At 36.2% G+C, this 17,635-nt stretch overlaps 2 protein-coding genes across 4 annotated transcripts; both read left to right on the forward strand.

The window, feature by feature from the left end:
* The first annotated feature begins 8,262 nt into the window (after positions 1 to 8,262).
* Positions 8,263 to 13,938, forward strand: LOC132302520 (uncharacterized). Of its 2 annotated transcripts, none has more exons than XM_059799405.1 (7): positions 8,263 to 8,438; positions 9,204 to 9,450; positions 9,636 to 9,691; positions 9,782 to 9,860; positions 9,949 to 10,087; positions 11,510 to 11,623; positions 13,304 to 13,938. In XM_059799405.1, exons 2-7 carry the CDS (start codon positions 9,281 to 9,283, stop codon positions 13,493 to 13,495), a joined length of 750 nt encoding a protein of 249 aa, XP_059655388.1. In that variant the 5' UTR covers positions 8,263 to 8,438; positions 9,204 to 9,280; the 3' UTR covers positions 13,496 to 13,938. The 2 variants fall into 2 exon arrangements, with proteins under 2 accessions (XP_059655388.1, XP_059655386.1); XM_059799403.1 differs by having other exon boundaries at positions 8,264 to 8,465.
* Positions 13,939 to 14,129: 191 nt separating this feature from the next.
* On the forward strand, positions 14,130 to 16,853 carry LOC132302519 (WUSCHEL-related homeobox 6-like). 2 transcript variants are annotated; one of them, XM_059799402.1, is made up of 4 exons: positions 14,130 to 14,875; positions 15,002 to 15,328; positions 15,477 to 15,550; positions 16,304 to 16,853. In XM_059799402.1, the coding sequence occupies exons 1-4, from the start codon at positions 14,692 to 14,694 to the stop codon at positions 16,751 to 16,753; spliced, it is 1,035 nt and encodes a 344-aa protein (XP_059655385.1). In that variant the 5' UTR covers positions 14,130 to 14,691; the 3' UTR covers positions 16,754 to 16,853. The 2 variants fall into 2 exon arrangements, with proteins under 2 accessions (XP_059655385.1, XP_059655384.1); XM_059799401.1 differs by having other exon boundaries at positions 14,130 to 15,328.
* Positions 16,854 to 17,635: the final 782 nt, after the last annotated feature.

Genomic DNA, 17,635 nt, shown 5'->3' on the forward strand with positions numbered 1-17,635 from the left:
GTTTCATTTCGTATTACGATCGATTGTTTCAGAGGAAGAGTTACAGTTTGCACTTCCGAGAGAGATTGCTTATTTTTCATGGGAGATCGAAGTGATTCCCAACCTTTATCATTGTATGGAATTCATGGACGGAGTTGTGGTGATTACTTCTTGGCTAGTCTTTTAGCCGAAAAAGACGATGTTGTGGAAGAGGATTTATCCGGCAGTTGTTCGTGATTTCTTGGATGTTTTTCCAGAGGACTTGACAGAGTTGCCTCCACATCGAGAAGTGGAGTTTACTATTGATTTGATGCCCGGTATCGCGCTGATTTCTATGACACCGTATCGTATGGCACCAATAAAGTTGGAAGAATTGAAGAGGCAGCTCGATGATTTGAGGATGAAAGGTTTCATCCGACCGAATGTGTCACCGTGGGGCACACTTGTCTTATTTGCTAAGAAAAAAAAATGGTTCTTTGAGGTTGTGCATTGATTACCGGAAGTTAAATCATGCCAGCATCAAGAATAAGTATCATTTGCTAAGGATAGATGATTTGTTTGATCAGTTAAGAGGAGCCAGTTGTTTTTTGAAGATTGACTTGAGGTCAAGCTACTATCAGTTGCGGGTTAGTGATGAAGATATCCCAAAGACAGCATTTCATACACGGTGTGGACATTATGAGTTCCTTGTTATGCCATTTGGCTTGACTAATGCGCCAGCGGCATTCATAGAATTGATGAACTGCGTGTTTCACGATTACTTGAACCAGTTTGAGGTAGTTTTCGTGGATGACATTCTTGTGTATTCACGGACTTGGGAAGAGCATAAGATCCATTTGAGTATTGTATTGTAGATTTTGCGAGAGCACCAATTGTATGCCAAATATGAGAAATGTGAGTTTTGGCTACAAGAAGTGAAGTTTTTAAGGCATGTTGTTTCGGAAGGTGGAGTATCGATTGATCCATCAAAGATAAAAGGCAGCTCTGAATTGGGAGCAACCCAAGAATATGTTTGAGATCCGTAGTTTTCTTAGTTTAGCAGGTTACTACTGAAGATTTGTGAAGGATTTTTCTCGCTTGGCAGCGCCTATGACTCGCTTGACCCGGAAAGGGATCAAATTTACATGGAATGAAGCCTGTGAATCTTCCTTTCAGGAGTTGAAGACAAGATTAACTACAGCTCCAGTGTTGGTGATACCCGAGCGTGACTTGGGTTATGTGATTTATTATGATGTTTCACGTAATGGTTTGAGTTGTGTGTTAATGCAGGATTGTAGAGTAGTGGCTTATGGGTCTCGACAGTTGAAGACTCATGAGCTTAACTACCCTACTCATGATTTAGAGTTAGCGGCAGTCGTATTTGCTTTGAAGTGTTGAAGACATTACTTGTATGGTGAGAGATTTGAGGTGTTTTCGGATCATAAAAGTCTCAAGTACCATTTTCTCCCAAAAGGACTTGAACAACAGACAGAGGCGATGGGTTGAGTTCTTGGAAGATTACAACTTTAACTTGCAGTATCATCTGGGCAAGGCAAATGTTGTAGCTAATGCCTTAAGCCTAAAATCTTGAGGGACTTTAGCTGGTTTAGCCATTCGAAAGTGGAAGATGCTTGAAGACTTAGCAGAGATCGGATTGTCTTGCTTTGATGATGATGTTGACAGTGAGGCAGCATTCTTGTTTAGTCTCGTGGCTCAGCCCATTCTTGTCGGACGAGTGATTGAGTCATAGAGGCAAGATCTGGATTTAGATGTTATTCAAACTCTTATTTCTGGTGGTGAGAAAATGAAAGATTGGACTTTACATGCAGATGGAGGTCTACGGTACAAAGGCTTGTTGGTTTTTTCCATAGTTTGTCGGGAGGATGTTCTACAGGAGTTTCACATTTCCCGCTTTGTTATTCATCCGGGTAATACTAAGATGTATCACAATTTAAGACGTCAGTATTGGTGGAATGAAATGAAGAAAGATGTTGCACAATTTATGGCTATATGCCTTACCTGTTAACAGGTGAAGGCCGAGTATCAGAGACCAGCCGATTTGTTGTAACCATTACCTGTAGCGTAGTGGAAATGGGAGCAGATTGCTATGGATTTTGTAACAGGTCTTCCTAAATCAAGGAAGGGAAATGAAGCCGTATGGGTCACTATTGATAGATTGACCAGGACAACTCACTTTTTGCCTATTAAGGCAACAGATGATGCAGAGGCACTTGGTGTTCTTTATGTGAAAGAGATTGTAAGGTTGTATAGAGTTCCAGTGGCTATTGTTTCAGATAGTGATGCTAAGTTTACTTCGAGGTTCTAGGAAGGACTTCAGGCAGTGTTTGGTTCATCGTTGCACCTTAGTACGGTATTTCATCCACAGATGGACGGCCAGTCGGAGCCATCTAGATCTTGGAGGATATGCTTCGGGCATGTGTACTTGATTTGGGAAGTAGTTGGGAGGATCATCTACCGCTTATTGAGTTTGCCTATAACAATAGTTATCAGGCGAGTATTTAGATGGTTCCATTTGAGGCGTTATATGGTAGGCCATGTAGGTCTCCTATTTGTCGGACTGAGGTGGGCCAGACAGCCACCTTAGGACCCGACATAGTACTTGAGACTACCGAGAAGATTAAGTTAATCAGGCAGATATTGCTTACAGCTCAGAGTCGACAGAAGAGCTATGCGGATAGATGGCGACGACCGTTATCCTTTGAGGTGGGAGACCACGTTTTTCTACGGGTTTCTCCACGAAAAGGGTTGATGAGGTTCGGAAAAAGTGGTAAGTTATTGCCACTATTCATTGTACCTTTTGAGATCTTGGACAGGGTAGGAGAAGTTACCTACAGGTTTGCTTTACCACCACAGTTAGACAGGTTCCACAAAGTTTTCCATGTGTCGATGCTACGGAAGTATGAGCCGGATCTATCTCACATTTTGAGTTGGGTTGATGTGGACATTGATGAGGATGTTTCCTACGAGGAGGGACCAGTTCAGATCTTTGACACACAGAACAAGGTGTTGAGGAACAAGATGATATCATTGGTAAAGGTTCTATGGAAGCATCACAGCGTGAAAGAGGCTACTTAGGAGCTCGAACAGGAGGTTCGCTCCAAGTATCCAGAGTTGTTTTCTCCCTCAGGTATGGCTTGATTTCGGGGACGAAATCTTTTAAAGTTGGGGAGACTGTAAATATTTATGATATGTTATATATATATATATATATATATATATATTAAAAGATTTTTTTTTTACTTTAGCTGTGGGGCCCACTTTACTTTAAAGCATTATGTGGTTAATGAGATTGCAGACCCATTTTCTGCTTCTCTCTCTTCTCTTTATAGAATATATATCTCTCTCTCAGCAATTTAGTTTTTTTTTTTCTTTTCCTCCACATTTTAAGCTTGATCTAGCCTTATTCCTTTGGAATTTGTTAGAATCTTGTGAAGCAAAGTCAAAGAGCTCGTCGAGGTCATCGATTTGATAGGAGCCAAACGCCATTTAGCTTAACCTTTGGATTTCGAAATTAGGGCTTTATTTTGGAAATTTTGGGGCTTTGCTTCAATTAAAAGGTAGGGGTGTTTAATTCATGCATCCTTGTTCTTTTGTGAATTTTCTAGTATGTGTTGTACTCTAGCATACCTATTTTGTGGAAACTCTTGTAAAAGTTGTTTAATTGTTGTACGTGAGATTGTGAAAATAGAAGTTAATTAATGAATTATGATGATGCATGCTTAACATGAAATTAATTCCATGTTTTATATGCTTAACATGTTAAATTATGGTTGAATGAAGGTATGTCATGTTTTATTAGAATTATTTGTAAAACATACTATATGGTATAATTTTGAACTTGTGTAAAATGATAAATGTTGGCATGATGCATTCATGCACCTCATTGGGAAGAAATGGGAATAATGTTTTGAGAAAAAAAATGAAATGGGGTTTTCGGGAAGAAGTTTTTTAATATGGTTTTATGAAAAACCTGGTCGCCTAGGGGTTACAAAAGGGTCGTGGTGTTAATGAAGCCTAGAGGGGACTAGAAAAATTCTCTTTAGTGTGGTTGAGCTATCTAGGCCCCAAATAACGTCACGGGGTTACCATGAGTCAGGGACAGTAGCCAATCCTCGTCTCGTGTAGCTAGAGGGTCACCGTGGGACGGGTTTCACTAACGGTTTGGAAATGATGATGGAAATGGTTTTGGAAAATGGGGAGTGACATCGCATGATATTGCACCCATTATACGGCATATCCATTCATAACTTGGTTTATAAATGTGATATTGTGATTATTTTTCTCCCGGTATAGCATGATCCCATTTTTTATATTTCTATTCAATGTTTGGATCCATGGGCTCAGAAGAGGTGTATCTTAGGCACCACCTACTGAGCTTTATGCTCACCCAATTACATCAACTTACAGTCCATGAAACAAAATTACAATAACAAAAGTTCATAAGTCTCAGTGCAGAAAACAATATGCTAAGTTTTACAAAAAATAGTGGGACTTAGATACAAAAATAACAAAATGGTCATCTAATCCATACTAGGTGTAATAACCCTAATTTTAAAATGATAGTCCTGGTATTTAATTATTGTTTAAAATTGCTATTGTTTTTCCTTTGGTTTGATTTACTTATTTTAAATATTTTAAGCTGCATTTGTTTACTTATTTGTTTTAAATTATTGTAATTGTTTTAAATTTATTTGGTTACTTGTTTAATTTACTTGAATTTAATTGAGTTAATTTGTTTAATTGTTTTGTTTAATTAATTGTTTTATTTTAGGATTGTTTTAAGTGAAATTAAATTTAATTGGATTCGTTAAATTATATTTAATTAGTTTCAGTAGGTTATAACGTGACTATAGTTTGTGGGGTTTATAGTTTTCATAGGCAGCCGACAGTGTATAACTTAGGTTTGTCTATGGACCGTATTATACATGGATTAGGGTTTAAAGTTAAGGTTATAAATAGGCTTATACGGTGGTTTAGGGTTGAAGGAGAAATAAAATAAAAAAAAAAACCGTAGGTTTTCTATGGAGGCATAGAGGAACAGAGAGGGAGAGAAAACACACAGAGGTTCACCGGAGAGCTTGGGAAGAACCGTCGGTGTAAGGCAAGTTTTATATCTAACTCAATCACTTAGGTTTCGTGTTCTTTGCATCACTAATTTAGTTCCAGGAAGTAATAATGTTAAATTAATATGGTTGCACTATTAGTTGTTTCAAAACAGTATATTTTCATGCCTGTGTTTTTTTTTCTTCCGTCTGTAAACTGTTTTGCTTGTTCTTGTTTTGGATGAATTTTGATTAACAAAGAATGAATTTAAATAACTTTAGAGCACATTGGAGCTTAGTTTTAATCAGTTGTGCAGTTGGTTTAGAGGAACAAAGTGGTCAAATACTGCCGGAATGCAAGGAGACGACGCACAGAGGAGGAACTGGGTCACCAAAACGCAGAGCAGGCTCCACATAAAGTCGAGGCAGCTCTAGGATTTAGTGGAGGCGGCTCCACCATTATTTGGAGGTGGCTCCACTTTGTGTGGAGCCGGCTCCTCCAGATTTTTCAATTTTTTTTATTATTATTTTATTTTGTTTTTTGCGAACCTAGACTACTGTACATGGATGTTTGAAGTTTCCAGAATGTAGTGGAAGTGGTTCTAAGGGAAATTAGTGATGTTTAAACTCTTGGTAAATTTACAAAAGGTATGAAAATTCATAAATTATCATAAGAAGCTGAAACAGGAATACAGTCTGAAACTTATTAAGGAAGGTTTCAGGTTTATTTTGATGGGGATGATCAGAATTGCTTAGCTTTGAATTAGCAGTTTTAACTTAGAATTTTTATGTTTTAAATCATGTAACAATGATCTGAGATTAAGCATGTTAATTAATATAAATTCGGTTAATGCTTAAGGTTAAACTAGTTGATATTTTTCAAAGAATTATTTATATCAACTTATGGGATGTTGCGGGGTGGTTATTAGTAAGCATGTTAATTCTGTTCTAATTATTACTATGCTTATTGTAAATTACAAAATGGTTCAAATATTCTCGGATATTTAGATTTGTTAGAGAATTAAATACTGGCTGAACTGAAACAAGCATGCAAATTATAGAATCTTGTTATGCCTATGTTTGGATAGGTTGATATTTATATGTGTTAATGTCAATGATATTACCAATAATTGGATGGATGGTGTATACTTGTTATGGATTGGTTGATTAGTTGATATTAAAATGTTTACTGTCTTATACATTATCAACACTGGATGGATGGATTGTATGCACCGGTATGGGACGGTGTCATACTAGGGGGATTAGCTCAAAAAAAAAAAATGCTAAGTCCTACCTACTCTGGATTAAGGAATGGATTAACTAAAAGTTAATCCTATTTTATTTGTAATGTCAAGGCAACATATAGTTGAACGACACTACTATGGATTTTGGAATGGAATTTAATTATATATTTTATGGTGCCACGATGTGAGCCTGAGTCTCAGAGTCGTTGGTTAGGGAGCGTATATACATGGGGATGCATAGTTGGATACGATGGTTGGAGGTGTACCCTGTTTAGGTCAGGCATGTTACCTCTACTCAGGTTGAGACCGGCCTGTAGGCCAGTGAGAGTTCTTTAGTGTGATTATATATATATATATATATATATATATATATATATATATATATATCTGCGCACTATTTAGTTATTGTTGGACTGGTTAGGATGTACATGCGTATCGCGCCTCTGTTTGGGTTGTAGTTGCGCGTGGGACTGACCCATTTCTATTTTTCAGGTACACGTCAGTTCCAGACTTAGGCGTGTTCGTACTGAGCAGAGGTTTCTATTCACTCCATCGACGATGTAGGATTTCTCTTCGTAGCTTACTTCTGGATGTCTTATCAGTTATTTTTATTACTGTTTGGATTATTATTAGGGGTCTACTAAAGATGGATTCCTGAGTTGTACCATTGGAGGTTTTGGAATTGGTTTATTCAAATTTTAAGTATTTAACTTTTAAGGATTGTCTTTTAGTTTTCTTTCAGCTATTAAAATTTTTAATTCTTATTTCATTTAGTAATCTGTGTTCATTATAACATATTAATTGTTTGATATCCCTCGGGTTTGGCCCTAGGCCTGATCAACCTGTGTCTCGGATCCGAGGGGTATCACACTAGGCCTGTGGTGGAACGTCATTCGCCACTTCTTTACCTTGTATTCTAGTATGTGAGCATGGAACTATGTATAAAACAGATACTCCTTTGTTCTGGATGAATGGAATGATGATGATGGGCTATTTTGAGGAATTTGTTGATGTTGTTGTTGGAATGTTTTATATTATTTGCATTATGTGTTGGGACAGGTTAGATAAATTTTGAAGGTCCAAGTGAGGCCATTGCATTTTTATGTGTTTAAGCATGTTGTCGTAGGATCCTTTTTAGTATAGGCCATGCCGAATTTTTTTTTTATATAGTTGTTATCATTTGAGGGTCGTTACAATCCAAAAATAATGAAAAGAAAGGTAAAAAGAAAGAGTGAGAAAAAAATCCATACATATTATATATTTCTTCTTACAATTATCCTTCACTGAATGAATTTTTTTCTTTTTGTTTTTTCTTTCCTTTTTTGTTTTTTCATATATATATATATATATATATATGTATGTGTGTTTTTCTTTTTGTTTTTATTTTTTATTTTTACAACTATTCTTGTACCATAAATGGATTTTTTTTTTTTTTAAAAAAGAAAGAAATAAAGAAAAGAGAAGGAAATGATTCATTCACCGAGTATAGTTGTAAAACAAAATATATATATATAACAAATTTTGTATTTTTCTTTTCTTGCGTTTTTTTTTTTTTTTTTTTTTTTTAGACTCCATCTCTTGTGGATGAATTATCCTACCTAATTTTTTTTTTCTTTCTTTTTTTAGAATCCATTCACGGAATATTAGTTATTATATATATATATATATATGAATTAATTAAAAGAGAAGATAAAAAGAAAGATTAAATAATTTAAAAAGGTATTTTGATTAAAAGAGAAGATAAAAAATATATTTATTTAAAAAATATATTTATTTAAAAAATTTAATGCATTTAAAAGTAACCCGTATGCAAAAGGAAAGACGCTTCCACGACAGTAATTAACACTTCTCAAGTGAAAAAAGAAAATAAAGATCCAAGCTAGGCAGTCCACGAGTTTGTATTGTCTACGGCGTTTAATTTTCCACTCTTTTACCAGCGTGTGCCAATGTGACAGCGCGAATATGCGGATACTTACTCAGGGAAGATTCGTGGACTAATTCGCATCTCTCCTCTTCCTGTCTCTCTTTCTCTCTCTGTCTTTTTCTTTCCTTTTTTTTTTGGGTTCGAGTATTGCATTATTTGGATTTTGGACGACTCAAACAACCTTCATAGTTCATATATACTACAACTATATATATATTACCACTTCTCATACGACTCCACCGAGCTGAGGTAGAGATCTCTTCATTCCATTCTCAGGTTCTCTCTCTCTCTCTCTTTCTTCCTTCAAGCAAGATATTAATGTCCAGAAAAACCCATTCTTGATAATTTGATTCTGTTTATTTTGATTATATTTACATAATGTTGTTGTTTTTGCTCGTGACTCAAGACCCACTTTAGATTTATCTGTTGCATTGTGTATTCATTGGGAATTATGAAGAATTTGAATAACAGATCATGTAAAAAGAGTTAACTTTTTTTTATAAATTTGGTCGCAGTCATCAAATTTGGTTATGCCGATAAGGTGTTTGACACTAATACCCTAACCAGCATTGCAGAACCTTTTTTTTTTTTTCATTGTTTGATTGAAAGTTGTAATTGTAATGCTAGGAGTTTGGGAACTTCCCCAATTGATTCTGAGTATCATGAAATTTGAATTCATAAATTTTCGAGTAATTGCCTTCGGCTGAGTTTGAGATTGTGTACCCTTAGGTATTGGAGTAGTCTGATTATATCCAAAGGGTTTGAAGGAAACTCTTAATCACAGAACAATGGTATTAAACATTACAAATATTTAGACAACTTAACTATATTTTATTATTATTATTTTTTTTTTTGATAAATATTATTTTTTTATTATTATTTGTTTTTCAGATTATAGTATAGTGAAGCTTTTGTCTATATTCCCCTTGTTTTACCTTTGTCTGTATAGACTTATTATATTTTACCATTCTTCAGAAAGAAAAGATGAACATTTGATGTTTCTTATTGGTGCAGTGATTGAACACTAAGTTCGCTTGCTACCTCTACAAGGTCTGGCAATCAGTTGAATTCAACTGATTGCCACTTAGCTTATGAGTCCCCAGAGTGCTTTGAACCCTAGTAGAGCCCTAGAGGGTGTGCATGGGGTACAACTTGTTCCTCATTCACCATTTGCGACGGAAAAGATAAATCAACACGGGGACTTCCATCAGGCAACTTGTGAAAATTCAGCTGTTGGAGCTGATCGGCATCTAACAGTGCAGTAAGTGATGAGGAAATATTCTGTTAAAAAATGCAGGCTTGTTCTTTTCGGATGATTGGTTCATATACTCAGAAGAGTCAGAGCCCTGTGACTTTATCTTGAAATTCTGAAGCTTCGCTTCTAGTAAAAAAATCTTCAATTGAGATGTACATTCACACTAACACTGTCTTTACATGTTTCCTCAGGAGAGTATGGCAGCAAAGACCTACATGTCTGAGGCCCATCCAATGTTGTCTGCATGGTATTATGACGAGGACTTCTTAGGTTTGTCTGATTTGCTATGTCCACCTGGTAGATATTTGCTAATAATTTTTCATACCCTTCTGGTTAGGTGATAAGAATATTGCAGAAACAGTTGCTAATGTGCTTACTTCACTTCCTTTTATTGCTCTCGGAGTCCAGGCCCCAAGGCAAGATATCCTCAATAGTTAGCATGAGAACCACCAAAATTATCTTGCTCTTCAATATGTCTGATTTTTTGCTTTGCTCATGGTGCAGGAAGAATCTGAACTGTAAGATCTATGCTAATTCATTAATTGGAGTAGGAATTGCCTCCAGTTTGTATCATTCTTCTAGAGGAAACCTGAGGAAATATTTGAGATGGGCTGACTATACAGCAATAGCTACAGCAACAGTGGTATATTCAAACATTTAATAGTTAATAAAATGCAGATAAATATATTACTGTAATGAATTTATCAATTGATTCAGTAATTTTATCAGAACAAATTCAGTAGTGCGTAATAAACCACGTAAAGTATTTCTGAATGATTACTCTCTTGTATGTTGCATAGACTTGGAGAAGAGACAAAAAACTGACACAATACAAGTACCTACTACATGGTAAATTATTAAAATGTAGGGTGCAGAGAATGTGGAATGTACATGTGTGCATGCAAATCCATGTGCAAGTATGTGCATACAGTGATCATCTTTTCCTCCTTCCCTTCCCTTTCTTGATCATCTCCCTCTTCTCTATTCATTATAATGGTTCACTCTTTTTACAGTTGTAATGTAAACATTTATTTTCTTGGGGGGTGCATCATGTTGGTTTTTTCAATATATCCTAATGTGAAGCATGCCAAACCCATTTCAGGGAATGTCTGAGGAATGCAGGGCATGTGGACATTTTAAGATTTGTTGTATACGAGTCTAGGAGTGTCTAAGTAGTACTGGTTACAAACATGGATATGGCTTCCTGGATGAGATGTCTGTACTACTTATTCTGTTGTTAAAGTTAATACTCTAGCATTCAATTCTCTTGCAATTCTGAAATCTAGCTTCAATTTGTTGATAGATGATACTACCTTTCTTTCACTAATTCTAATATTAAAAGGACAATTGTTGCCTTTGTGTTGTATCTTAGAAGAATAGCTTGGGGGTGTGGGTCCAATATACTGATTATCATTAGCTCCCTTCATGGGATTTAGGGTGACTTCTCCAATGATATTCTTAACTTGTTACTGAAATATTAGTCTTCATGCGTATGATGTATTTCAAATCATTAGGGGGGTGAGGCCATTTGAGGTACCTAATTATTACTATCCATGTAGAAGCATGACAGGGAATATTTCAAGTTATAAAGATTGGCTCTTCTATCTAGAGCCCAACACACACCCAAGTATCATAACCATAACCTGAAACCTTCATATCACTTGGACAATGACTTTTTCATAACTATGTATATCGTAGACAATAAGTTGCTCGAAATTTGGAAATAATGACTTTGTTTGTGGTGACTGTTTTAACAATTTTGAAGTATCATGCTTTGAAAATATCTCTATATATTTTATTATTCTGTGGGTATTCCTTCTTTGATATTGAATGATTTGTGGTACTAGTTACATTTGGTCCAGTTTTTTTTTTTTTTTTTTCTTTTCTTTCTTTCTTTCTTTCTTTCTTAGTTGGGTACTCACACACAAATGTTTTCACTGAGACTCGAGCCTCTGACCTCCCTTTGGAAAGTAGGGATCTGGTACCGCTAGGCCACTGGCCTGTTGGTTGGTCCAGTGGTTTTTTGTTAGCCCAGTGAAATATATAAATGATTTTGTTTTTGCAGTGTCTCTCAAGGGCACTCAGGGATGAGAATCCAAAATTGCTAATGGCAGCGTCTGCTTTGTTTCTACCTGTCCAGCCTCTGATGGTTTCAGCTGTTCACACTGGGATAATGGAGGTAGACATCTGCATCTTTACCTATGAGGGTGTGTGTGTGTGAGTATTTGCCTAAAAAAAAAAAGAAGTGATTATTTCTATGTAAAGATTTCTCTATTAATTTCTAGCTGTCCATCCTCCAATTATGTTTAAAACTTTAAATACGACCACACATGAAACTCTGGTGCAATGTCAGCTTATTGCTACCAATACACAAAGTTTTCACACATAACAATTGTAAAATGTCTAAATACGTTCAGGCATCTTTTTACTGCTGTCATGGCAGCTCCATTTGGAACTTATACTCACTAATGATTTCTATGAAATTTATTTCTGTGTTGATCATCTAAAACTCTTTCAATTATAAGTCCATTTTGGTGGGCACATTTACTGCCCTTGACATTGAATTCATGAAGAATTAAATTTCTTGACTGTTTATTATTCATCTGTTGCTTAAAGGTTTTGTGACATTTTTATGCTTGCTTATCCTTTTCCAGCATTGTGTGCTTTTCTGATTATTTGATACCTACAATAACTATCATGGTCTTCCCATGTGTTCTTTATGATCTGAACTAAAATAGCTTTATTGTTGGGGAAAAAAATTAAATAAATAACCGGGGAGCTTTGGAAAACGACAGTAGGTATTTCTTTCACATGGTAGAAGCAACATGCAGCACTAAAGTTTCTGTATTAGATCTCAATCATTGAATTGTTCTTTTCATTTATACTTGCTGTATTTTTCAACATCTGGCTGGCTTCATAGCCATTTGTCCTTTGTTTGAACTGGTACTCCTGCACACTGGTATGCATGCGGTGATGTTCTTTCAGTCGTTTTTCTTTATCCAGTGGCCCATTTCATTTGAATCCTGTGAAATTTGAGTGATGCCTACCTTGGAGCACTAATTCCTGCAACTTCCTTGAATATAATTTCTTGCAGTTGCTTGCTACCTTGGCCTGCATATTTTTTTAACCCCCTTTACTCTTTGATAGATAAGAGCACACACCCAACACACTCGCAGACACACTATTTTCCCAATGGCAACTTGACCCATCAACTTCCCATGCGGGGGGAGGAAATACTACTAAGCTAGGTCTTTGGTGGTATATTTTCTTAGCACTCCTTTGAGCTGCCCACTTCTCAGCCTGTTTAATGCAGTTTTTAGACCTATAGAGATGGCATTTGACACAAAATCAACTCCTTAACAATGACTATGCTATTAAGCCAAGTGCACATAACTTGCCTAGGGCCTAATTATGCAGGTGCTGTGAGCCTCACTACCCATATGATTGAAATGTCCAAGTTTGCTGTGATTGAGGTGTACTGATGAAGCATGACTTACAATACATGGTCAAAAAGACAAATACATAGAGATAAATATAACCGGCAACACACTGTATATATGGGCATGCCTTTACATTACCAACGAAAGCATGACTATTGACGACATTCAATGAGGATGGGCATGCAGCCTCCATTTTGTCAGCAGAACCTTCATTCGATGATATATAATGCCAACCACGTAGGACATGTGGTCTCCATTTTACCATTTACCTATATCATTTATATCTGATTGAGTTGTAGTTCCTGGTTAACCATTCTCCAGTCCTGATATATCAATTGAGACGGTGATGCCAGTTTCATTTATTGGATTCATGCTATTCATAAACTGGATTGATTTCTGATTCTATTGTTTCCTTCCAGGTAGCCTTCGCAAAAAGAGCATTACAAGATCCAGAACTGAGGATAGCCCACAATGTGCACAAGATTTCATCACTATTAGGGGGTATACTTTTCATTGCCGATGATATGTACCCCCAAACTCCATTCCTTCATGCTGGTTGGCATCTTGCCGCAGCAGTTGGTGTTGGTACCTGTAACAAGCTTCTCGAGTAGTTTAGCATTCCAGATTTATTCTTTAAATACAAATACAACCAAAGATCCTCCAGCCCAGAAGACCAACATGGGAGTAATTATCATCCTTCTTTTCCTGTAACCGGACCAAGTGTAAAGAAGAAAAGGAGGGATGTCATCTTGGATCTGCTTCTGCCACTTCAATGGTTGAACCCATATTGGGTTTCTCCCTTTTTTTTCTTTTTTTCTTTTTTTCTTTTTTTTCCTTTTATTCTTCAGTCTCTTCTACTTCAAATGGGGTGATGTTTATAAGTTTGTCACAGTTGTTGGTAGTGGTGGTGGTGCAATTTGGTGGAGGAGATGGAATATGTGCTATAAATTAGTGACAACGTTTGTTGTCTTGGATTCTGTATGAACAAATTATTAGCCACTTTGTACAACACCCAGTGGTGATAAACTTGAATTAAAAACATATCATCCAACAAGCTTGGCACAAGTCGATGATGGCTTGAAAAATAATCCAGAGTTTGAGCTGTAAGTACAATTTGTGAATTGTGCTTCCTTTGGTTCTGTTCTAATTTTGGCAGAAAAGCGTATTGTAAATAATAGTGAAAGAGCTTAATGATCGATGTAAATTGTAGTGAAAGAGCTTAATTATTGATTTATGTGAGTGGGGATTATTCCTTATTCACATAAATTTAGTTAAACGTGTCCGAGTCTTGGATTCTTGTATCAATAGGATATAAACAGTTGTTGTGTCCGCGCGCGCGTGTGTGTGGGTGGGGGGTGGTGGGCATTGTATGAAACTTTATGAGTTTCTCTTCTACTCAATATACCATCGTCAAGTCGCTTTTATTTCACCTCCCATAATTCCACGTTCCCCACCTCTCCTTAGCTTCGTTTTGTCATGTCCTCTCTCTCTCTCTCTCTCTCTCTCTGTATCCCAAAAAATTTTATAGCTTGGTCAACCTACTGTCTTCCTTATTCCTTTTGGTTTCTTCTATTTCAAACCAGAACAACCTCTCTCTCTCTCTCTCTCTCTCTCTCTCTTAGGTTGCATCTTTCTCCATCTCTAAAACTCAAGCACTAGCTTATCAAGCTCGGTTCAACTTTGCAAAGTAAAACCTTTTCTTCTTCTCTCATTTTAGAAATTCAACTTTCATTCACAGTGCTCACTATTGTTGCTAGTAGTCTACATTGTGGATATTAGGATATATATATATATATATATTATATGCATGGTAGGTTATAGTGAGTTCAACAACATGTCTGATTCACTCAAGACTCGGAAACTTCGGCCTCTAATTCCAAAGCCGCCTTCTAATGCCAGTCCCAAAGAAACTACTACACAATCTGCAATATCAAACCCTTATTGCAGTTGCATCTACAGAGCCAATCTCTTTGCATTAAATCTTCAACTGGGTATATTTTATTTTTTTCTCTCTTATTCTCCTATTTCAACTGTATTAATTTCTTCTATTTTCTGTTCTATATATCCTTTTTTATTTTATTTTTTTCCTTTTTCTGATAAGTTTGTTGTTGCTGTAGCTTCTACAAGTCATGATCAAAGTAAGATAGACAATAATATTAACATGACAGATTCCTTAGTGAGTTCACGTTGGAATCCAACTCCAGAGCAGCTACATGCCCTCGACGAAATGTATCGATGGGGAATACGAACACCGACCCCTGAACAGATCCAGCAAATTGCTGCAAAGCTTCGCTTCTTCGGTAAGATTGAAGGCAAGAATGTGTTTTACTGGTTTCAGAATCACAAAGCAAGAGAACGACAGAAACGTCGTCGTATAATAGAGTCTACAGGGCCTCAACAACAATTCATATATGGCCTTGAAAGCCTAGATGGAAAAGAATCAGGTACATAGATAACAACATACACCACATGTTATTATCACAACACAATTCTAATTAATGTTGATTTATGACATTAAAAGAGTATTAGAATAATTAGAGAGAAATTAATCTGCTTGATATATACTTTATGTTTTCCTTTATGTGTCTTCAGAGTTGAGTAGGACAGTTTCTGAATTTGGACAGACAAAGAATTGGGCAACCCCTCCAAACTACACTGCAACAGAGGTCTGTATCTGTATGCATGCTGCCTTTATGTTTTCCTTCTTCAGCTTGCAACTTCAACTTATATTTTTTATTTTTTATTACTTTTTGGATAATTAACTTCAACTTAATTAGTTTACAAAAGATATCTATAACATAATAAAATATATATTATGAGCTAAATTTTGTAAGCTAAATGTCAACAAACAACTCAACTGTTTTCATGTGAGCGGAGTTACACCACTCCCAATAATGTCATCATGATGTCATCCTCTACTTATATAAAACAGTGAAGTTAGTTCGACTGTTTTCATGTGAGCGGAATTACACCACTCCCAATGATGTCATCGTGATATTACCCTCCACTTGTATAAAACACTGAAGTTAGTCCGACTGTATTCATATGAGCGGAACTACACCACTCCTAATGATGTCATCATGATATCAGCCTCCACTTATATAAAACAATGGAGTTAGTCTGACTGTCGGAATATATGTAGGCTTCGAATTTTTTATTTTCTTTTGGTCCTATGTCATTTTCCAATTCAGATAGAAATATATGTATATATATATATATATATATGTATGTATGTATGTATATGTACACACATACATACAAAGAGCAAAAGAAGTTATTGCATGATGGAAAAAGAGAAGCTTAAAAAAGTTGCATTACTTACATTCTGTTGGGGCTGTTGTTATGAAAGTTGTGAACTTTTTTAATACAATATATATTGTAAATTAATGAACTCTGCAATCACCTTTTTTATCGTTTAGGAATGTGTATCAATGCACAGTAGAGCAGTAGGAGCAGAGAGTAGGGCAAATGGGTGGACTCTATTTGAGGAGAGAGAATTACAGCAGATCAGCCAAAGCAGCAGCAGCACAGTAGCAAAGAATGAAAGGTGGCAGATGATGGAGCTCTCTCCCACCTACCTCTTAAACACCATAACCACAACAAAAACTACTCTACCAGAAGCTTTAGGGTCAATAGACCCTCCTCCTAAGCTCTTCAACACTACTCAAGAATTCAGCACTGTGTTGACTCAGAACAACAATATTAGGAGAGAATCTCAAAGTACACTTGAGCTCTTTCCTATGAGGAGTAGTGACAATTCTGATCTCCTTAATGTGGGCAACGACACTACTCATGAAGTGCCCATTGCAACCATTAATGCCGACATCATTCCGAATCAGTATTTCGAGTTCCTTCCTCTGAAAAATTGAAGAAAAAAAATTGTCTGTGTTTGGGGTTTATAAAGAAGTTGGGGGTTAATTTCATGTGAAACTCTTGTTGGAAATTCGAAGAGTTCGTGTTTTTACTGCTTATAGCATGCATGGTGCTACAATAGGCTAATGACATGTAGTTGTGTGTGATGGTGGGAGAATGTTGCATTAAATTACAACCAGAGTCATGATCGGAGTATTTGACAGATGGATAATTTTGATTGTTTTGATGTGAGCAAAGTGAGTCCTATCAGTAACATTGTTAGAGATCAGGTAGATAATTCTAATTGTTTTGATGTGAGCAGAGCAGAGTCTCATCAGTAACATCATCAACGTCAAAACAATTGGACTTGTTAGCGTGCAAATTGAACATAGCTCCAGAAATAAGAACTGTGATTTCTTCAATTAAAATATCGTCAATTACCAATTGGTGCATCATAGAGGACAATGTGAAGTGCCCTCTGACTTTGCTTTTTTAATTTTGATTGTTACGATGTGAGCATAGTGAGTTACATCAGTAACATTGTTAGAAGAGTCATGATTGGAGTATCTGACGGTTAGACAATTCTGATTGTTTTGATGTGAGAAGAGTGACTGATAGTTAGACAACTCTGATTGTTTTGATGTGAGAAGAGTGAGTCCCAGTTAGACAACTCTAATTGTTTTAATGTGAGCAGAGTGAGTCTCATCAGTAATATCATCAGCTTCAAAACAATAGGACTTGTCAGCATGCAAACTCTGTTAGCTGCAGAAATAGGAACTGTGATTTCTTCAACTAATATATCATCAATTACCAATTGGTGCATCAGAGAGGACAATGCGAAGTGCCCTCTGATTTGCATTTTTAGTGATGTAGAAGTGAGGAAGAGATTTTTGGAATTT

Source organism: Cornus florida, unplaced genomic scaffold (assembly GCF_030987335.1).
Source record: "Cornus florida cultivar Cherokee Brave unplaced genomic scaffold, ASM3098733v1 CherokeeBrave_3.0.0_Hap2_Chr04, whole genome shotgun sequence".
NCBI classification, from domain to species: Eukaryota; Viridiplantae; Streptophyta; class Magnoliopsida; order Cornales; family Cornaceae; genus Cornus; species Cornus florida.

Bases quoted from the DNA above. Each gene is read 5' to 3' on its own strand.
- LOC132302520 (XM_059799405.1), top strand. From the start codon at position 9,281: ATGAGTCCCCAGAGTGCTTTGAACCCTAGTAGAGCCCTAGAGGGTGTG. The intron at 9,451-9,635 runs GTAAGTGATGAG...ATGTTTCCTCAG, and splicing joins GATCGGCATCTAACAGTGCA to GAGAGTATGGCAGCAAAGAC. The intron at 9,861-9,948 runs GCAAGATATCCT...CTCATGGTGCAG, and splicing joins CTCGGAGTCCAGGCCCCAAG to GAAGAATCTGAACTGTAAGA.
- LOC132302519 (XM_059799401.1), top strand. From the start codon at position 14,692: ATGGTAGGTTATAGTGAGTTCAACAACATGTCTGATTCACTCAAGACT. The intron at 15,329-15,476 runs GTACATAGATAA...ATGTGTCTTCAG, and splicing joins CCTAGATGGAAAAGAATCAG to AGTTGAGTAGGACAGTTTCT. The intron at 15,551-16,303 runs GTCTGTATCTGT...TTTATCGTTTAG, and splicing joins CAAACTACACTGCAACAGAG to GAATGTGTATCAATGCACAG.